Source organism: Phodopus roborovskii, unplaced genomic scaffold (genome assembly GCF_943737965.1).
Source record: "Phodopus roborovskii unplaced genomic scaffold, PHOROB, whole genome shotgun sequence".
In the NCBI taxonomy this organism is placed as follows: domain Eukaryota; kingdom Metazoa; phylum Chordata; class Mammalia; order Rodentia; family Cricetidae; genus Phodopus; species Phodopus roborovskii.
The window spans coordinates 10,413,537-10,431,008 of NW_026126558.1; the positions used below are offsets into that span (position 1 = coordinate 10,413,537).

The window sequence follows — 17,472 nt, forward strand, 5'->3', positions numbered from 1 at the left end:
TGGAAAATATCATCTTGTTAGCATCTACCTAGTGAAGGCTCCCAGCCTCCCTTGCAGCTAAGTTGTCTACATGACCAAGTCTGCTCATGGGTCAAGTAAAATGGCACACATCACTTTCAATCTGAAGTAGTTAAAAATCTTGGATATCATCATACTTTCTTACACTCTTTCTAACCTCCAGCCTGTCAATCAGGCTGGAGGGAGAGTCAAATTTATAGTGTCACTACACTTCACTGTAGTAATTACTCTCTGTGCATCTTTGTGTTTGGTTTGTGTGTGTACACATTAGGAGGCATGAGCAATACAGGATGAAAATATGAGGAAGAATATAGTCCTGGTAATGGCTGAGTGGCTAACTGGGGGTCCACTCTGGACACTGGTTGCTAGACACACCTAACAGCAGAGGAGGGTAGGGAACTCAATGACCACACATCTCTGTAGTGTCAGGAACTTCAGTCTGAGCTGATAGAAATGAGGCAGGATGTTGCACTTGGCAACATAGTGTTTCACTTCCTAGTTAGGCACCTAGGTGGCCACACCTGTGTGCTGCCTTCTAGTTGTATTTCTCTCTTTCCTTGTACTTCTTGGGGACACTGGGAATAGCCCCTCTTCTCAACTCACCTTTCAAGACTTAGATGAAACCAAAAAAGTTCTGGCCAAGTTATGATGAGCTGGGGCGGGGGGGGGGGTGCTTTGCATTGTGCTCAGAAAGCTACAGTAAAAGAATACTGCTGGGTACATTAGAAGAGAGAGTGGGATGCCATATTTTGATCCCAGCAGCTTGTTGGAAATGGTCCTTTAAAGAAGAAAGCAAGCCTAGTTAGCAGTAAGGGTAGTAGAATAAAGAGTTATTTGGATGTGAAGGAAATAAAAGGCTTTAGAACAACTGAAGGGAAGATGTATTGGAGTGAACAGTGAATAAAATATTAGGGAAATAAAAGGAGTGAGGTGGCCATTAATAACGGTTAAAGCAGAAAAAGGCAAGTCACCAGGAAGCAAGGAAAAAGATGAAAAAGGATAAAAGGAAATAGTACTGTCAGAACAAAGAAAGCAGGAATCCTGAAAAGAATAAACACCCCTCCCCATGAACCCCTAAAAGCAGAGCATGGAAGTGGTTCAATGCACGTCTTGAATATGAGTAGAGGTGCTCTATCCATCAGGTAAAGGCCAATACTTAAGGTAACTTTGTAAAATGCTACAAGATGCAGTCCATGAATTGATTATGCTGTAGCTCTGCCTTTGTAACATAAAAATTCACAAGGTCTTGTAACCAAACTTCTTTAATTTTTAGGACATTTTTATCTGCCCCCCTCTGTGTGTGTGTGTGTGTGTGTGTGTGTGTGTGTGTGTGTGTGTATGTGTGTGTGTGTGTGTGTGTGTAGGTGACATAAAAAATGTGGTCAGAGGACAACTTATAGGATTCAGTTCCTCCTTCCACTACATGGGTCTTAGGCATTGATCCCAGGTCCTCAGGCTTGACAATAGGCATCTTTACCTACTGGGGAGTCGTGCTGGCCCATAATCAAATTTCTTAAATATGACAAAGAGAGAAAGCATATAACGTGCATACATCATGAACAGGTCCAGGATCATGTCATTCACCTACTTTTTCTTAACCTCCACTAGTACCCACACAACATCAGCTTCTGTTTCTACATCACCATACTATGCCAAATCATTTCATTTGTCTATAATACATGAATTCAAATATTCAAGCTTTTCTCTTCTTTTTTAAATTTCTGGCTCTGTTTGATTCCCCCCCCCACCCCATTTATCAATCAGGTGTTAGTACATGTCAGCACACATACCTGTCAAAGTTGGTTCTTTACAATTTCTCAGAGACAAAGGGGTTTGTGCTAAATCTTTTAAGATGCACAGCGGAGTTGAAGAGATGGCTCAAGGGTTAAGACCACACTGTGTTCCTCCAGAGGACCTGAGTTTGGTTACAAGTAGCTATGTCAGGTTGCTCACAAGTGCCTCTCCCTCATAGTTCTCAACCTGTGGGTCATGACCTCTTGGGGGCAGGTGTCAAGTGACCCTTTCCCAGGAGTCACCTAAGACCATCACAAGACATAGATATTTACATTACAATTCATATCAGTAGCAAAATTACAGTTATGAAGTAACAACAAAAAGAATTGTATGGAGTGTGTGTGTGGGGGGGGGTGTCATTGCAGCATGAGGAACTGTATTAAAGGATCGCAGCATTAGGAAGGTTGAGAATCACTGCTCCATAGAAGAATCTGATATCCTTTTCTGGCCTCAGTAGTCACCTGCATTCAGTTGGGCATAGCCTCACACAGACATAGACACACACACACACACACACACACACACACACACACACACACACACACACACAAATTAATTAAAAATAAATCTTGAAAATTGCGCAGAAAAAAAATGGTAAGGAGTAAGAAGAAGAGAGAGTTGGGATGGTGGAAGAGCTGAAGTGGCTTTAAAAAAAATCTTGGGAATGTGGGAATATCCATTTTATACTTAAGGCTTTGAGTTCCTCATTATGGGTGGAATAGATCGGGCATTTCTCCTCTTAAAGACACGGGGTTGTTCGAAACAGTTTTCAATAGGCATTCTCCAGACTCCACAACCTTTCTTCCCCAGCTAGACAGTTAACCTCATCCACAGGCTATCCTCAGAGCAAACTCCATTCCTCGTCGCCTTGAGAGGAACTTACAAGCACCTAACCAGAGCTGCTCTTTGTATTATGTCTTAGTAACAGACATGGACAAGCAATTTCACTAGAGGGGCTAATCAGATTTTGCTGACCCAATACCTCACACACAAGCACAGCATTTTAAATTGGGATTTATTCCAGTATCCCTGGATTTCCCTGAGTGTGTTGTCATAGATAATAAGGCTGCTCTCATTTAGCATTTAACAGCTTATGCAGGAGCAAGGGCCATAACAAAGTTAATTACTTAGGGGATTAAGACCACTCATACACGGACACACACAGACACTCATACTCTCCTCTGATATTGGGATGTACAGTATGGTGCAGTTTAAATTTAAAAGATGCCCTAAACTCTGATGGTTTCCAGCATCTTAGTGGTGAATTGAAAGCTGTTTGATGTCATGAAGATTATAGAAACAATCACATTTATGGGCCTGCTTTGCATACCAGCTCTATTAATTTCCATACTGAGGGTGGCTTTGTATTTCCCAATATGTTAACATCGATGCCATTTGGGGTAATCACTTGTCACTTGGAACAAAAAGAAAAAAAAAAAAAAAGAAAGGAAAATAAGAGACAGAGATGAGCAGACAGACAGACAGACACAAAAATGGGGGAAGAAGAAAGTCAGAGTGTTTGTCATCAATCAAAGTTCTACTTAAATTCATTATCAGTGCAGACATCAAAGGGCAAATGAGTGTTCCTGAGGACTGACCCAAGTCACACTCGGAAATATGGTTCCTAGGAAGTTGTGTCTTGGGATTTGCTTCTTGTGCAGGTCTTGTACCCCATCATTTGACTCTAGTTGTTCAGATGATCTCTTTGGTGTCATTGTGCCAGGGTGTTCCCAGCCCTGGAGACCCTGGTGTTTACCATCCCAACTTCATGGCTGTGTCCTTTTAAACCCTTGTAGCAGGTGCCAACCTCCTAGAATATTCTAATGAGTCAAACTGTTTTCTGTACACATATCATCCAGCTACCACTGAAATTAAGGAATGGGGTTGGCACAAAAGCCTACCCTGAGTCCGTAAGAGCAAACACATATGCAATCACCCTCTTTGCAGGTGTCTTTGAGCACCTGACCAAACCAGGTCCCTGTTTGCGCATCTATTATCCTCAAATATTAAGGAATGGGGGTCTGGAGATATGGCTCAACAGTAAAGAATACCTACTGTTCTTGCAGAGGACCACAGTTTAGTTCCCAGCATCTACACAGGGAATCTCACAACCTATATAACTCCATTCCAGGAGATCCAATGCCTCCTTCTGTCCTTTACAGATAACTGCACTCATGTGCACATGCTAGCATTCACAAATATAGACACATTATTAAAGACAAAATAAATTTTTAAAATGTTAAAAGAATGGTACTCAAAAGATGATAATTAGTTGGCTGGGTCTACCACAAATTTCAAACTCTGTTGTGTAAACATTTAGCTTGCTAGGGGAATTGTCTCTAGGCTTTGGTTGTCTTAAAGGTAAAGTGATATAATATTGGTGTTAAGCACAGTGAAGGATCGTAATCATATCTGAGAGACGCACATTTTCAGGAAATCAGTTGGAATTTGGGGGATTTGAAATTAATACACAGAAGCAGCAGAAAAGATTAATTCCTTTTCAAGACTATTTTATCAGCTTTGAGAACGAGAGTTCTGATTTCTATGTCTACAGATTCCCAGCCACCTATATCCTGCCCTAGGCATTATTTTGATCTAATGCTACATGTAAGAAATGGCAGGTAGAACAGCAATCTATAAGAAGGCAGTGATTTTACTCTTGGGTCTGCCCTGCAAAAATAGATTTCATTCCCTTCACATAGCACAATCACCCTAAAGGCTGGCAGTCCTCCTTCCTGGTTGTGGGACAGAAGGGCTCATTGAAGACAAAATACTAAGAGGAGACACATGTCATGTATTACTCCACAAGCCGGAACATCGTCATTTGAAAGCATGCCCCTAGGGCCAAGCAGTGACATAAGAAATGTGACCAGAAAACATGAGGAAACCCCATTTCCTGCGATACATTACAAACATTGGGGAGGTCCACATGAGTGGCCCCAAGGCATCTTGGAGTGGCTTACAGTTTAGAACAGGCTGGTTCTTGATGAATTCAGCAGGCTGCTGAATGTGTAGCACTTTCTGCTGGAATCCAGGAGTGCAGTCCAAATCATCTGCAGATGTTCCCAGGAACACCTGAGGAAAGGAAGCAATCAATATTTCAACAGCAGCTAGCATGTTTGCCCCGCTAACTTTTTTCTTCCTTTTCAACAAATCTTCAACTTTTAGAAATGAGCTGAGGTTTTAATTTCATCTCCCCAAATGAAGAGGTAAGCTGATGCACCTCTCATGGCTGCCAACAGCTCATTTTTGGCAATGAGATTTTTTTTTTTTTTGGAAGATGCAAAACTAGGAACAGGTGCTGAGACTTCCATTAAGTTGATGTTGAAGAAATACTGTTGTAAGAGTTTTACACCTGCTAAGAATCGCACTATGGTCGCCATGTGTGAAATTTCATTACAAAAACTGTCAATTTCCAGTGAGGCCTGAGTTAAAATCAGCTTCATGTTCATATATGCAAAGGAACAATGTCATCTCCCAAAAGGAGGAAAAAGAAAGCAACTTTCCCCTCTGGAGTTACTTCTAGAAGTATTCCAAGGTCTGTTGAACCTTTACCCTAGTCTACCATGGTGGCAATGGGCCACAGGTGGCTACTGGACAACCGAGACATTGTTGGGTATAATACTGTCAACTTGACACAAACTCTAGACACCATGGTGGGGGTGGCATCACCCATACTGATTGATGTTGGGTGTGGGAGGTCCCAGCACACTCTAGGCAGGCAAACCTGACTTAGCAAATTGTGAAGAGCAAGCGAGTAGCATGCATTCCTTCACCACTCCCTCCCTGCTTCTGTTTATAGTCTTGCCTTAGCTTTCTCAATGATGGACCGTGATCTTGATAAGTAAAACAGAGAAACCCTTTCCTCCCCAAGTTGCTTTTTATCATGGTGTTTATTAAGCTGCATATGCATTAAAATGATAATATTTTTATAAATGGTGCAAAATAAAAGTAGCTGTTGTAATTAATTTTACCAGTTCTTTTATCACTTCCGCCAATTTGGCAAAAATAGAATGTACCATTCTTTCCAAGGCCTCTCTTTTGTCCTTGTAATTTCTCCTCATCCATCATTCAAAATGAACAAAAAATAAAACCTGGCTATAAAGCAGTTTTCTCTAAGCATGGACTGGCCATTGCTGTTTTGAAAACAGAACAGATAAAATGATTACCCCTAAGAGACACTTAGGAGATTGGGCCCACCAACACTCTCAGGATTAGGGTGGGTAGGAGGCAGAGTTACATGGCTCACAAAGTAACACACTGGGAGGCTCACATGGTACATGGAAGTCTCTCATCCAGGAGGATGTGTAAATGTTAACTGTTGCTAAGAAGGGCAAGGATCTTCTTGGATGCCACAGGCTCCTCTCAGTGGTCCCAGTTATTCTCACTGTCTCATCAAGCCAGACTTGGGTGGAATATGAGTGACCCATGTGGGGTTAATAGACATTAGTTCATAACTCCCCAGAAGTCATGGTCTTAAGATCTATACGCAGGGACTCTCATCTTTAGGAAGAGAGGGCTGACCTGGTGCTCACCTGGGTACACCCAACCTCTACCTCACACACCCCATAGGCCTGCTTCTTAGGCATCAAAAGCAAAGCTGAGGTGTTTGAACCCTTATCACATGGCAAGTCCTGAGTTAAGGTCACCATGAACATGATCTGGGATAGTCTCCTTGGCAGCCTCATGATACACAGACAACATATATTTTGCAGAGCACCTAAACTTCTAGAAGCAAATTAACTATGCCTACTATCTACACATGGACCAGTGGAATCAGAATCTGAATCTAAGTTAAATGTCCTCTGTTCTGTCTCTTGGAAAGTGCCTTGCTCACTTCTGACCCTCAGACTTTCTCTCTAGACTATAGACTATGTAGAACCCTTTGGAGGTCACACATCAGATATCTTGCACATCAGATATTTCCATTATGTTTCATAGTAGCAACAAAATTACAATTATGAAGTAGCAACAAAAATAATTTTATTGTGGGGGGGTCACCAAAACACAAGAAGCTGTATTGAAGAGTCTCAGCATCAAGAAGGTTGAAAACCACTGCTCTAGAAACTGTTTTGTTTTAATTGTTCTACGCTAGCTCTCCAAAAAGTATAAAAGGCTTCTCTAATCTGAGCTGAAATCAGCATTATCAAATCCTTAGAAACATCCTTAGGGGCAGCCTTTCTGTGATGGCAGAGGAGGGGAATTAGTTCACACAACCCAACCCCCTGTCCTTCAAGATGGCTGGAAGGTGTGTGGTCGGTGCTTCCCAGTTTCTACATGCAATAGCACCCCGGCTGTGCATCACGGTGGGTGTGGCTTGATAATTCAGTTTTCACTGGCTACCTCCCATCCTTGGCTGAATTCCCCACCCCTATCCATCTTTATCTGAGAACAGCCCTCCAACGATTTGCACTCAAAATTTTGCCTCAGTACTTGCTCCTAAGAAACCGAACTCTGAAACCAGATGTTGAATTCTTAACCAGGGCACATCAGTGGTGAAGATGATACATTATCTTCTCCTCCAGCAAACTCCAAACAATATACAGAAGGGTGGCAGCTGAGGTGCAGGGGCTCCACTCCGAATGCCAGCCTTCTGGGAAGCACTGAACCCCAAGGAATAGGAGCAAGAATCAATCTCAGGAGGTTGATGGTGTGGCCAGGCTGAGCCACTTCAGAGGAGCTGAGGGTGGAGAAGTCACCACCCTGCCTGACATTATCCTTCTCAAATCAGAGTATGTATGTGTGGGGGGGAGGGGAGGTAGCTCAGTGTCTTGCAGGTATGCCTGTAAGAATCTCTGTGTTCAGAGACTAGGCTCTAGCTTGATGCCTTCTCAAGCCCTCATAGAGATGACATCCTAAGTGGCACATTTGCAGAATGTAGACTTGGAGCTCAGAATAATTTGCCAGCATTGTTGCAAGCAGAAAATCTATAACCCGCTAATGCTAATTCAGTTAAACAGAAATGGGCAAAGGTCACACCTTGTGCCTGCGATTAGACGTTAACCTTCTAATTGGCTAATTCTGCCCTCAAATCCCAGATCAGTCAACCAGTCACCCCAGACATATTGAGGAAGGCACAATTTCCCTGGGGACACTGAGCTAGTCATCCAGGAGGGAGAAATTCTGGTTATATAAAGGAACAGAAATTTCTGCCTGAATCTCCATGTTGTGTCTATGCTCAGTCCTTAACCTGATTTCTTGACAGTGTCTGTGTAGGATTCTTCTAGAATTCTAAAAAAATAAAAAATATATATATAAAAAAAAATCAACCTTTTGCAGCTGCTGACTTCCAGAAAGCGTTGGAGCAATGGTAGACCTTCCAAAGGCATAGTTTCACTTTGTGAATTTGGGGGTAGGTTTATCTACCAATCAAAAATTAAATACTTTGTATCCTACTTAGGGTCTCTATTCCTGTGAGGAAACATTATTAGCAAAAGCAACTTGGGGATGAAAAAATGTATTTGGCTTACTCTTTCAAATCACTGTTCCTCACTGAAGGAAGTCGAGGCAGGAAATCAATCGGCTAGAACCTGGAAGCAGGAGCTGATGCAGAAGCCATGGAAGGGTGCAGCTTACTGGCTTGTTCCTCATGGGGCTTGCTCAGCCTGCCTTCTTATAGAACCCAGAACTACTTGCCCAGGGGTTTTCCCCAACTATGGGATGGTCCTTCCCCCCCATCAACTACTAATTATGAAAATGCCCTCTAAGCTTGCCTACAGCCCAGTCTTACGTAGGCATTTTTCTTCCTCTCCAGTGACTCCCTTGTGTCAAGTGAACATAAAACTGGCCAATGCAGCTTGTAAAATAAAGTGGCCCCTGCTATGCAAAGGAGATGACTTAATGAGGTAAACGTGTCACATCAGGTATTCATTCCTTCAGTCTGCTCTTCAAGTGATTGGTTGAAGTCTTTGCATACATTAGGCTCTGTCCTACCTGGTCCAGGATATTAGTTTGTTTACTATGGCTGTGATTGGACACTGGTTATAAGCAAGTTGGGGTAGGAAATGATTTATTTATTTGGCTTACAGGTTACAGTTCCTCATTTAGGGAAGCCAACACAGGAACTCAAGGCAGGAACTGAAGCAAAGACCATGAAGGAACACAGCTTGCTTCCCATGGTTTATTGGGCCTATTTTCTTAAACAGCTCTGGACCACCAGACCAGGGGTGGCACTGAGCACAAATGGCAGCCCTCCCACATCAATGATTAATCAAGAAAACACCAGACAGATGCGCCCACAGGGCAATCTGATGAAGGCAGTTTTACTGCTGAGGTCCCCTTTTCCCAGGTAACGCTAGTTTGTGCCAAATTGACAAACACAAACCAAGCCAGCCAGGGTCTTCTAGGAAAGCATTGCAGTATACTTTTCCAGAGTGTGGCCACCAGGGTCATTTTCCTTTGTTCAAATTTGGTTGTCCTTTCACTGATAGATTTGGTGTGCTTTGTAGATGCCCTGAACCTCTGTTTTCTCATCTAGGAAACATGAGAAGAAAGATGTGTGTGGACTCAATGAGATAATGATTAATTAGAAAAGTGCCGCCCAGGAGAGGTGGTCGATAGATGTTAACTGAAGCAGTATTATGGTCCAGAGAAGGAGAAAGGAATTAGCAAATCCTCATTTAAATAATCGACTAGCTAAAATGAAAATCTAAGTTGAAATGAAAGCATGGTATCCACTGGGACTTTTTCGAAGCTGGGCAGAGGAGGGTCTAACCTCATCCAAGGATGTCAACAAAATCCATCCCCTGAAGATGAACCATTCTTCTTCAAACTTGGGAATAAAAGAGATGGAGTAAATGGACAGTAATGGACACTTATCTATTCGTTTTTCCATGTATATGTGAGATCTATATAGGCATGTTTGCATGTGTATGGGCACATGTGTATACCTGTGCATGGTGAGGGCCTGAGGTTGATGGTGAGTGTCCTCCCCAGTTGCACTCCACCTCATATGACGAGGCTGAATCTCTCACTAGGATCCAGAGCTCACTAAATCTAGTCATTCACTTGCTCCACGGACCCCGACTCCCTCTACTGTGTGCTGGGATTACAGGTAGCCATTACACCCACTTGGATTTTAATTGGGCTCTGGGACCTGAACTGTTGTCTCCATTCTTGAGCAACTGGTGCTTACCTGCTGAGACCCCTCCCCAGCCCATGACAAACCCATAAATCCAATTCACATGAACCATTTTCTGTGTCTATGGCAATGCTTCGGCATACCTTGAAATCACAAAACTGCATTTACAGAAGAGTCCAGATGAACAGCACTTCCTAAGGCTGAATGATTCACTTCTTAGCAATGAAAGATTGTTCTAGGTACTGTCTGATTCTCAGAACTCACACCTGTAACTGCAGGTGATCTTGTCATGGATCCCCACTCTCTGACTACAGTCTGAGAAGCAGGGGTCTGGTCATGGACCACCATCACATGAAGGCTAGCTCAGCCTTTCTACAGCAGGATTCAATGTCACTGATACAAAGATCCTACCTGGACAGATTGTTCCCCACACCCTCTGCAGCTTTGCCAGGCAGAACCTGTGAGCACTTCAGATATATCATTACTATGACAATAATGGTCTTCTGATACGGTTCATGTGCTCATTTATGCATTAGTACTCACTGCGCATAAACAATAGGTGCAGATGCATCACTGTGAGCATGGCAACTATCGAGTTTTATAATCACCAAAGGATACCCATTATTTGAAAATTACCATCAGTCAGCTCTGGAAGCAGATTCATGTCCTGGAAAGACAATAACCATGGGTCTGAGCTACATGGTTCAGTACAAATCCCAGCTCTATCGCTGGAGTCACACTGGGTGAGCCAACTGTGTCTCAGTTTTCCCAGATGGAAAATGGGAGGAAGGATGATCTGTGGCAGGTTATTCTGAAGACTAAGTGAGGAGATGGTTGCAGAGGGGATTGCCACACATTGATTGCTCACACGTCTTCATTGTTATCTCTGCATGTTATAGTTAAATGAATGCATGCAATTTGCTGCTGCTCCCAGGGCAGTCAGGAACAGATGTCAGTAAAATACAATTAGTTGCCATTATAAAACTACTCAGTGGATGATGGCTCAGAACTGTGTAAAAGGGAACGGTAGGAACATGAACCCAAGAGTAGAACAGTACAGAGCATGTGCATATCAATGTCCTGCAGTGATAGACCCTTTACCGGCACTGGCTGAGCAAGGAAAACCACTCTTGTAAAAGAATCAAGTATCCTTTAAGGTGGCAGCAGCTCAGAGCTCCTGTCCTCCCTCCAAGATTCCTTGCCCTGAACTCATGCACCAGAACCAAGAGCAAGTCACCAGGCCATCTTCTTTACACCTGACTGGCCTTGGGACTTCCTTTCTCCCCACAACACAACCAAAGAGTTGGGTATATTTATCTTGACAGGTGCTGTTTCAAGAAGCTAGCCGATCCTGAAGCTTTCTTCCTGAGAAAGGAGTACCCCCCCCACCATGTTGTGGTGTGTGATGCTCCATCTTAATTGTCAACTTGATGGGATTTAGAATCACCATAGAAACAGTCCCTGAACAGGTCTAAGAAAGATTATCTAGATTAGATTAATTGAGGTGGGAAGAACCACCCTAAATATATGTGGTACTATTCCATAGGCTGCGGGCGAAGTGTGGGGTTTGGGGGGCAGAAAGCCGGCTGAGTACTAGCATTCATTTCTCTGCACCCTGACTGCAGATGCAATGTGACCAGCTGCCTCATACTTCTATTGCCACAACTTCTCTGCCATGATGGACTGTGAACCTTTGAACTGTGAACCAAAACAAACCCTCTTCCCTTGAGTTGCTTTTGCCAGTTATTTGGTTCTAACAACACAAGAACTAATGTAATTGTCAATTAGCAGCTCATGGCAGGGGAACCTGGTCAGCAGATATGACTAGCAGAGACAGAATGTCATGTGTCATAAAGAAAAATCATCATGTTGCATGGAGAGGACTTCCCAGGGCTGCCCCTATGGCACCGCATAACTATGCCTAACTCCCGCCTCCTAGCCCCATGGCACTCTCCCCTCAGCTTCCAAGCAGCTAAATTGCCCACCTGCACTTTACACATAGAGATTGACTCTGGAGCCAAGAGCATTCCTTGATTTGAGTCTCTAGATACTTGTCATACAGGTACACACACCTTGTGCTGCTGGCTCCATTGCACTAATTTGACCAGAAATAAATGGCTAACACAATGAGCATAGATGGACTGTCGCCACTTCAGCCTGAACACTGAAATATTTCATATGATCCCTTCCTCCTTCACTGAAAAACAGAAGAAGAACTCCGAGATGTCAATATGGTCCAATAGAAATCACATTGTCTTAAGTCCCTCTACAGAACACAGACATTCAGGGGAGGTGGCTGGCACGAGGCAGCCACATTACCATGTGCCAGTTCACTGAGGTCTATAGGTGTCTGTCCCAGAGCTGGCCTGGCTGGTGACACAATGAACAGGCCCAGAGAGCTTCCATGGCCCTCGTTCTGCAGACTTGTCCCAGTGAGAAATAGCAAGACTGAAAGAATCAGATTAGCACAGTGTGTCCAGAGCGGCATAAATACAAAGAAACTCTCTGCCACAAATAATGATCTCATGGGCTGTGGACAGCCTCAGATCTCATCTTCCCTTAAGCCAGTTCCTGATATTATTCTTCCAGACAAAGCTGTTCATGTCTCCACAGATGTTTTCCTAGTAGTGACTAACTCAGTGTTTGCTATTAGCCTGGACAGACAGGTGTTTTCTCCTTGTCACAAAGCACCTTGGGTTAGCTCCTGTCAGAGTATCTCTGCTACAACCAGTTTGGAGGGTCTTAGGCTAGCAGGGAAGAAATATGCCTCTGTCTCTAATTTGCAGGACGCAGAAATGCTAAAGCATTGCATTTTGGCTGAGTCTTTATCCCACCAAACACCAAAAGCCCGAATTCCTAAAAGGATTTATAAAGGCCCTCTATCCAAGGACATCCTATGAAGACAACATTCCCAAGACTCTCATGCACACACTCATACACTCACACACATACAGCCAGCTCACAAGCAGGTACTCCTCCTAAGCTCCTATTATTGACACTCTGCTGGAGTCCAACTTCCTCAAAACATTCTAGGTGTTTTAAAGCTGCAGGAGCCCAAGCAGCTTCTACCTTCCTAGCTGTTAAGGTAACAGATATTTAGAAATGATGTTGTTGTTCCCGTGGAAACAAGCCAGAGTGTGTGCTTCTTGTCCCTTGGTGAGTCCTGTGGCTGTTTCTGTGCACAATTTGAAACCAACACCCTGGACCTCTGTTCTGATGGAATGAGACTTGCAGGCAGCTTTCCCTCAAGTTGTAAGAAAGGGAGTTCACTGTATGAATCTGGGAAAGAATGAGACCAGAGGCCAAACTAAGACAAGTCTGTGTTGTGAGATATTTGTACACTGTGTGAAGATACATTGCTGTGATTGGTGTAATAGAAAGCTGAACAGCAAATAGCTAAGCAGGACTTCCAGGCAAAGAGAAACTGAGAGGAGGAATCTAGGCATGCAGTTTTGCCAACAGACTCGGAGCAAGTGGGATGTGCTATACTAAGAAGAGGTACCCAAGCCACGTGGAGATATATATATGTATGTATGTATGTATGTATGTATGTATGTATGTATGTGTACATATATATATATATACATATATATATAAGATATTTATATTTAGGAAAAAGCCTAAGCTAAGCCAAGCTTCCATAATAAATAATAGCTCTCCAGATCATTATTTGCAGACTGGCAGTCCAAAGAATAGTCTGATTAAAAAGTCTGCCTTCTGTTCATGAGGCTGTTTCTGTGGCTTTTATCAAATGGGTCATTTGTCCATGTTGTCTTTGGGAGATGCAACATAATATTTGTGGTACTCAGTGACTGAGAAACTTCAATGAAACAATACACAGGGAGAAGAAAAAATGTGAAACACACCAAAATGTCACCATCCTGGCCTCTATACCCTGAGAATATGATGGGTTACATATCTCACAGAGGGATCCAGTCAGAGGAGCAGTTGACTTTAAAGTAAGATGGTTATCTTAGAAGATGTGGAAGGATCCAGAACAAGCGCAATGGTTGCTGTAAATAGGAGAGTTGAATCAACAGACATGACTGTGGAAGTGAAGACAGGTACCCTGTGCAAGTGGGACTGGAGCAGCCCTGAAGATGGGAAACACACAGCAGACAGGGAGGAACTTGCACAGAGCTGGGAAATGAAATGGCACAGAGGATTCTCTCCAGAAGGAAGGGGGCAACATCCCACACCAGCAGTAATTATCCTCAATCCTTTTCTCCTGAGCACTGATGGGCATAGGCCGATTCCTCCCTTTCCAGTCTGCTCTTGTACTTCCGTGAGTGAGTACTGTGAGTACTTGTTTCATTGAGTACATTTTTCTCTTGAGACAGGGTCTCTGTTAGGCTCAAATTCATGGACCCAAGGGAGACCCTATCTCCACCTCTTGAGGGCTGGGTCTGAAGTGTGTACCACAACATTCGGTTTTATGTCACCTAACAAAGATATGTTCCTAAAGCTTTTGATTTTCATATTTATGTATTATTTGTTTATTTATTTTGCAGTGCTGAGGACTGATGCTAGGGACCCTTGCAAGATATGTAAGTTCTCTATTCCTGAGTTATCTTTAGTCCTTTGTCAAGTTTCAAAATTTTTATTTTCTGCTATTTTCTGGGTCAGATGCTAGGAACTGAAAAATGGACAAAGCCTTTAAGAAACATCTGGGAGTAATGGGAGGAAAGGAAGGCATATATCATTAATGTAGTGTAGTAAATCTGTAGGGATATGGCAAATAGTTGAAGGTAAAGGCACTTGAACTAAACAATATAGGTTCTAATCCCAGTCTTGCCTCTTAGTTGCTTTGTGACCCTAAGACAACCTGCATTCTACCCCTCTGTGCCTCAGTTTCCTCATTTGCATAGTAAACTAAGGAATCTACTTGTTTAGATCGAGAGGCCCATGGATAAGAAGGTTTAGGACAGAGATTGGCTTCCTGCATCTGCTATTTGTATTGATCTCTTGCAGCATGTACAACATGCAACAGAAATGTGGAAGAAGGAATAATATACTTCTTAGGTGAATGATGAAGCTTGGACCACGTTACAGACAAGACCATACTGGAAAAAAACGATTTGAAATTTTTCAAGTGGCAAGCTATAAGGAAGAATGTTCCATGCCAGAGGTTTGGTAAACGCAAATGCTACACTTCCAGTTTAAGAGATGGGAACCTATCCAGTGGGAATAACAAACCATGGGGTTGTTTTCAAGATTATGTGAAGGTGTTTAGTTGTCTCAAAAATGGGATTGAATTGATGAGGCTTGTCTGCCTCAAACCAAGCCAGAAGCAATTCAGTGAAATCAGTTTTTGTTTAAAAAGAATTAACTCTTTCTGTTTAAGGCTCCAGGATTAATCAAGCAAGCTCAAATGAAAAACTCAACAGGGAAATAAACACCCACAAGAATGCACCTTAGTGCATTTAAAGAATAACTGTGCCTGCCTGGTGTGGCTTAGAAATAATGTCAGTATTGTCTTCAGTGCATCCACAGGCTGTGAGCATTGGGACAATCTGTTCCCTTTTCTTTCCAGCTCAGCCACTGACATCCTTGGCTCAAGGCCTCCCTCCTCTATCTTGGAAGCCATCCGGAGAGTATCTCAGTCATTCCTGTTTTTACTTCTTTATATCAACATTGGCTTCCTGCATCCCACTGCTACCCAGATCCCTTGATGAAGACTGTTGTGGTTAATCTTATTTCTCCAGATGATGTCCACATACTCTGTGAATTAGGATGCAAAGATGTATAGGGGCTATCAGTTAGCCTAAAATACATGAATTGCTCATGGGTGGGAAAGCAAAGTTCACAAAGAGACCTGTACAAGTCCTCCATGATGATAAGTATCAGCAATTGGACAATATCTACAATCATCTTTGGGTATGCCTGTAAGTACAAGCATTCAAGTTTCTCTTTCTCTCTCTCCCCTTCCCCTCATCTCTCCACCCCATTCCCCTTCTTTCTACCTCTCTCTTACCCCTCTTTCCCTGTCCTCTCTGCTCCTTGATTATGGATGAAGTGTGACCAGGTGCTTCAGGGACACCTCCCCACCCCCAGGAAGACATGTGAGGCAAAATAAACTCTCACCCTTAAATTAATTTGTCAGGTATTTTATCACATCAACAAGACAATTAAGAAACTGCCTTCCACGATCCCTCCCATTCCCAACAATATTTACTGTTGAGATCAGGGAAATCTACAGAAGACTGCGATGTTGTGAAAAGACACATATCCAGACCCAATGTTTTGTCAATTTAACAACAGACTCTGACCTTTTCTAGCTTAGAAATAATTATCGTTCCTCCTTGGCCTTGCTGTAAAGTGGAACATTTTATTCTAACTGTGTGATGCGCCACACTTTCTTCTCTGCCAGACATTAGACAAGATGTCAGATCTGTCAACACACAGGCAGGATTTTATTAATTATCTTTCTGAGGCAAAGTCCTTTTGGTAATTTTTTTCTTCACACAAGGAAAATTCTCCTATTGAACTAAATGTCTATCTTGCTAAATTGTTGTTTTATTTTCCTTGCAAAAAGTTCTCACTCGAGAAAGTTCCAGAAAAAAAAAGAACAAAACCAGACCAAAGAAAAAAATAAGGTCCTAAAGGCAAGAAATCTATTTAGTTCCAGCATGCACAACTCCCCCAGTTTTGAGGGGAAAACAATCTGCATTTCTCTCTTTAAAACCTAACTGCATCTTGTTACATTAAAGGCAATGCAAGGGCTGCTCTTTAGATGCCAATTATTCATATTCTGATAGATTCATTCAGTGATATAACATTCATTGGGTTCCTGCTCTTATTAATGCTAAGATGAATATGAATCAGTAAGACAGTAACAGGAATGGCTGGTGTACACATATTGACTTTCAGCGATGCAGGGGAGGTGTCAGGGTATAGAAGAGGAGGGACATAAGGAAATGGGGTTGGGAGTGAAGATGGCTATGGAAAACCTATCTTAGACCACACCAATACAGTTTTTTTTTGCTCATGAGCCCTCCTGTTTTAAACAAAAGATATCTATTGAAAAGGACCACACACTGGCTCTTCAGAGCAATGACTGAGTACCAACCTGAAGGACTCAGATATCTAAATAGTTACCCAAGGTTCCTCTGCAATGTTGGGGCATCCAATATTGGCCTATAGGCCTAGAATATCTGACAGCTCTTTTTCAGAAGAAGAAAATTTTGAAAGACTCTCCTATCCTATCTTGGCAAAGTTTAGCAGTCTCCTTTCTTTGTGTCCTGCTTGTCCAGTCTGGACATGGTACCGTCAGCTACTGATGTGAAACCATAGAGTACTGGTATGGGGAGAGATGTGTCTAGCTGGGTCTAACAACCTTCTCCAACAGAATTAGATATGCAGGTACATATTAAATCTGAACTGTCTAGGTGACTTTTTTTTTGGAGTTTGTTGTTGTAGGAACCACAAAGCTGCCTGATAACTCACAGTGAGATACTGGATTACGCTAATATGAATTTAAAACAGCCTGGAAAACACCTCTACTAATGGGGACAATCTGTCTTTATAGTCAGAGAAATACCATAATGTTATTTAAACATTGCTTTTGATGTAGAGTCCTA

General features: G+C 42.6%; 1 protein-coding gene across 1 annotated transcript in view; it reads right to left on the reverse strand.

The window, feature by feature from the left end:
* The window catches only part of Cdh13 (cadherin 13), a 967,076-nt gene that overhangs the window by 754,665 nt on the left and 194,939 nt on the right, over positions 1-17,472 (reverse strand). Inside the window, exon 2 of the mRNA XM_051201850.1 lies at positions 4,776-4,887. Within this exon, the coding sequence (XP_051057807.1) occupies positions 4,776-4,887 (112 nt within the window). The remainder of the gene's footprint in view (positions 1-4,775; positions 4,888-17,472) is intronic.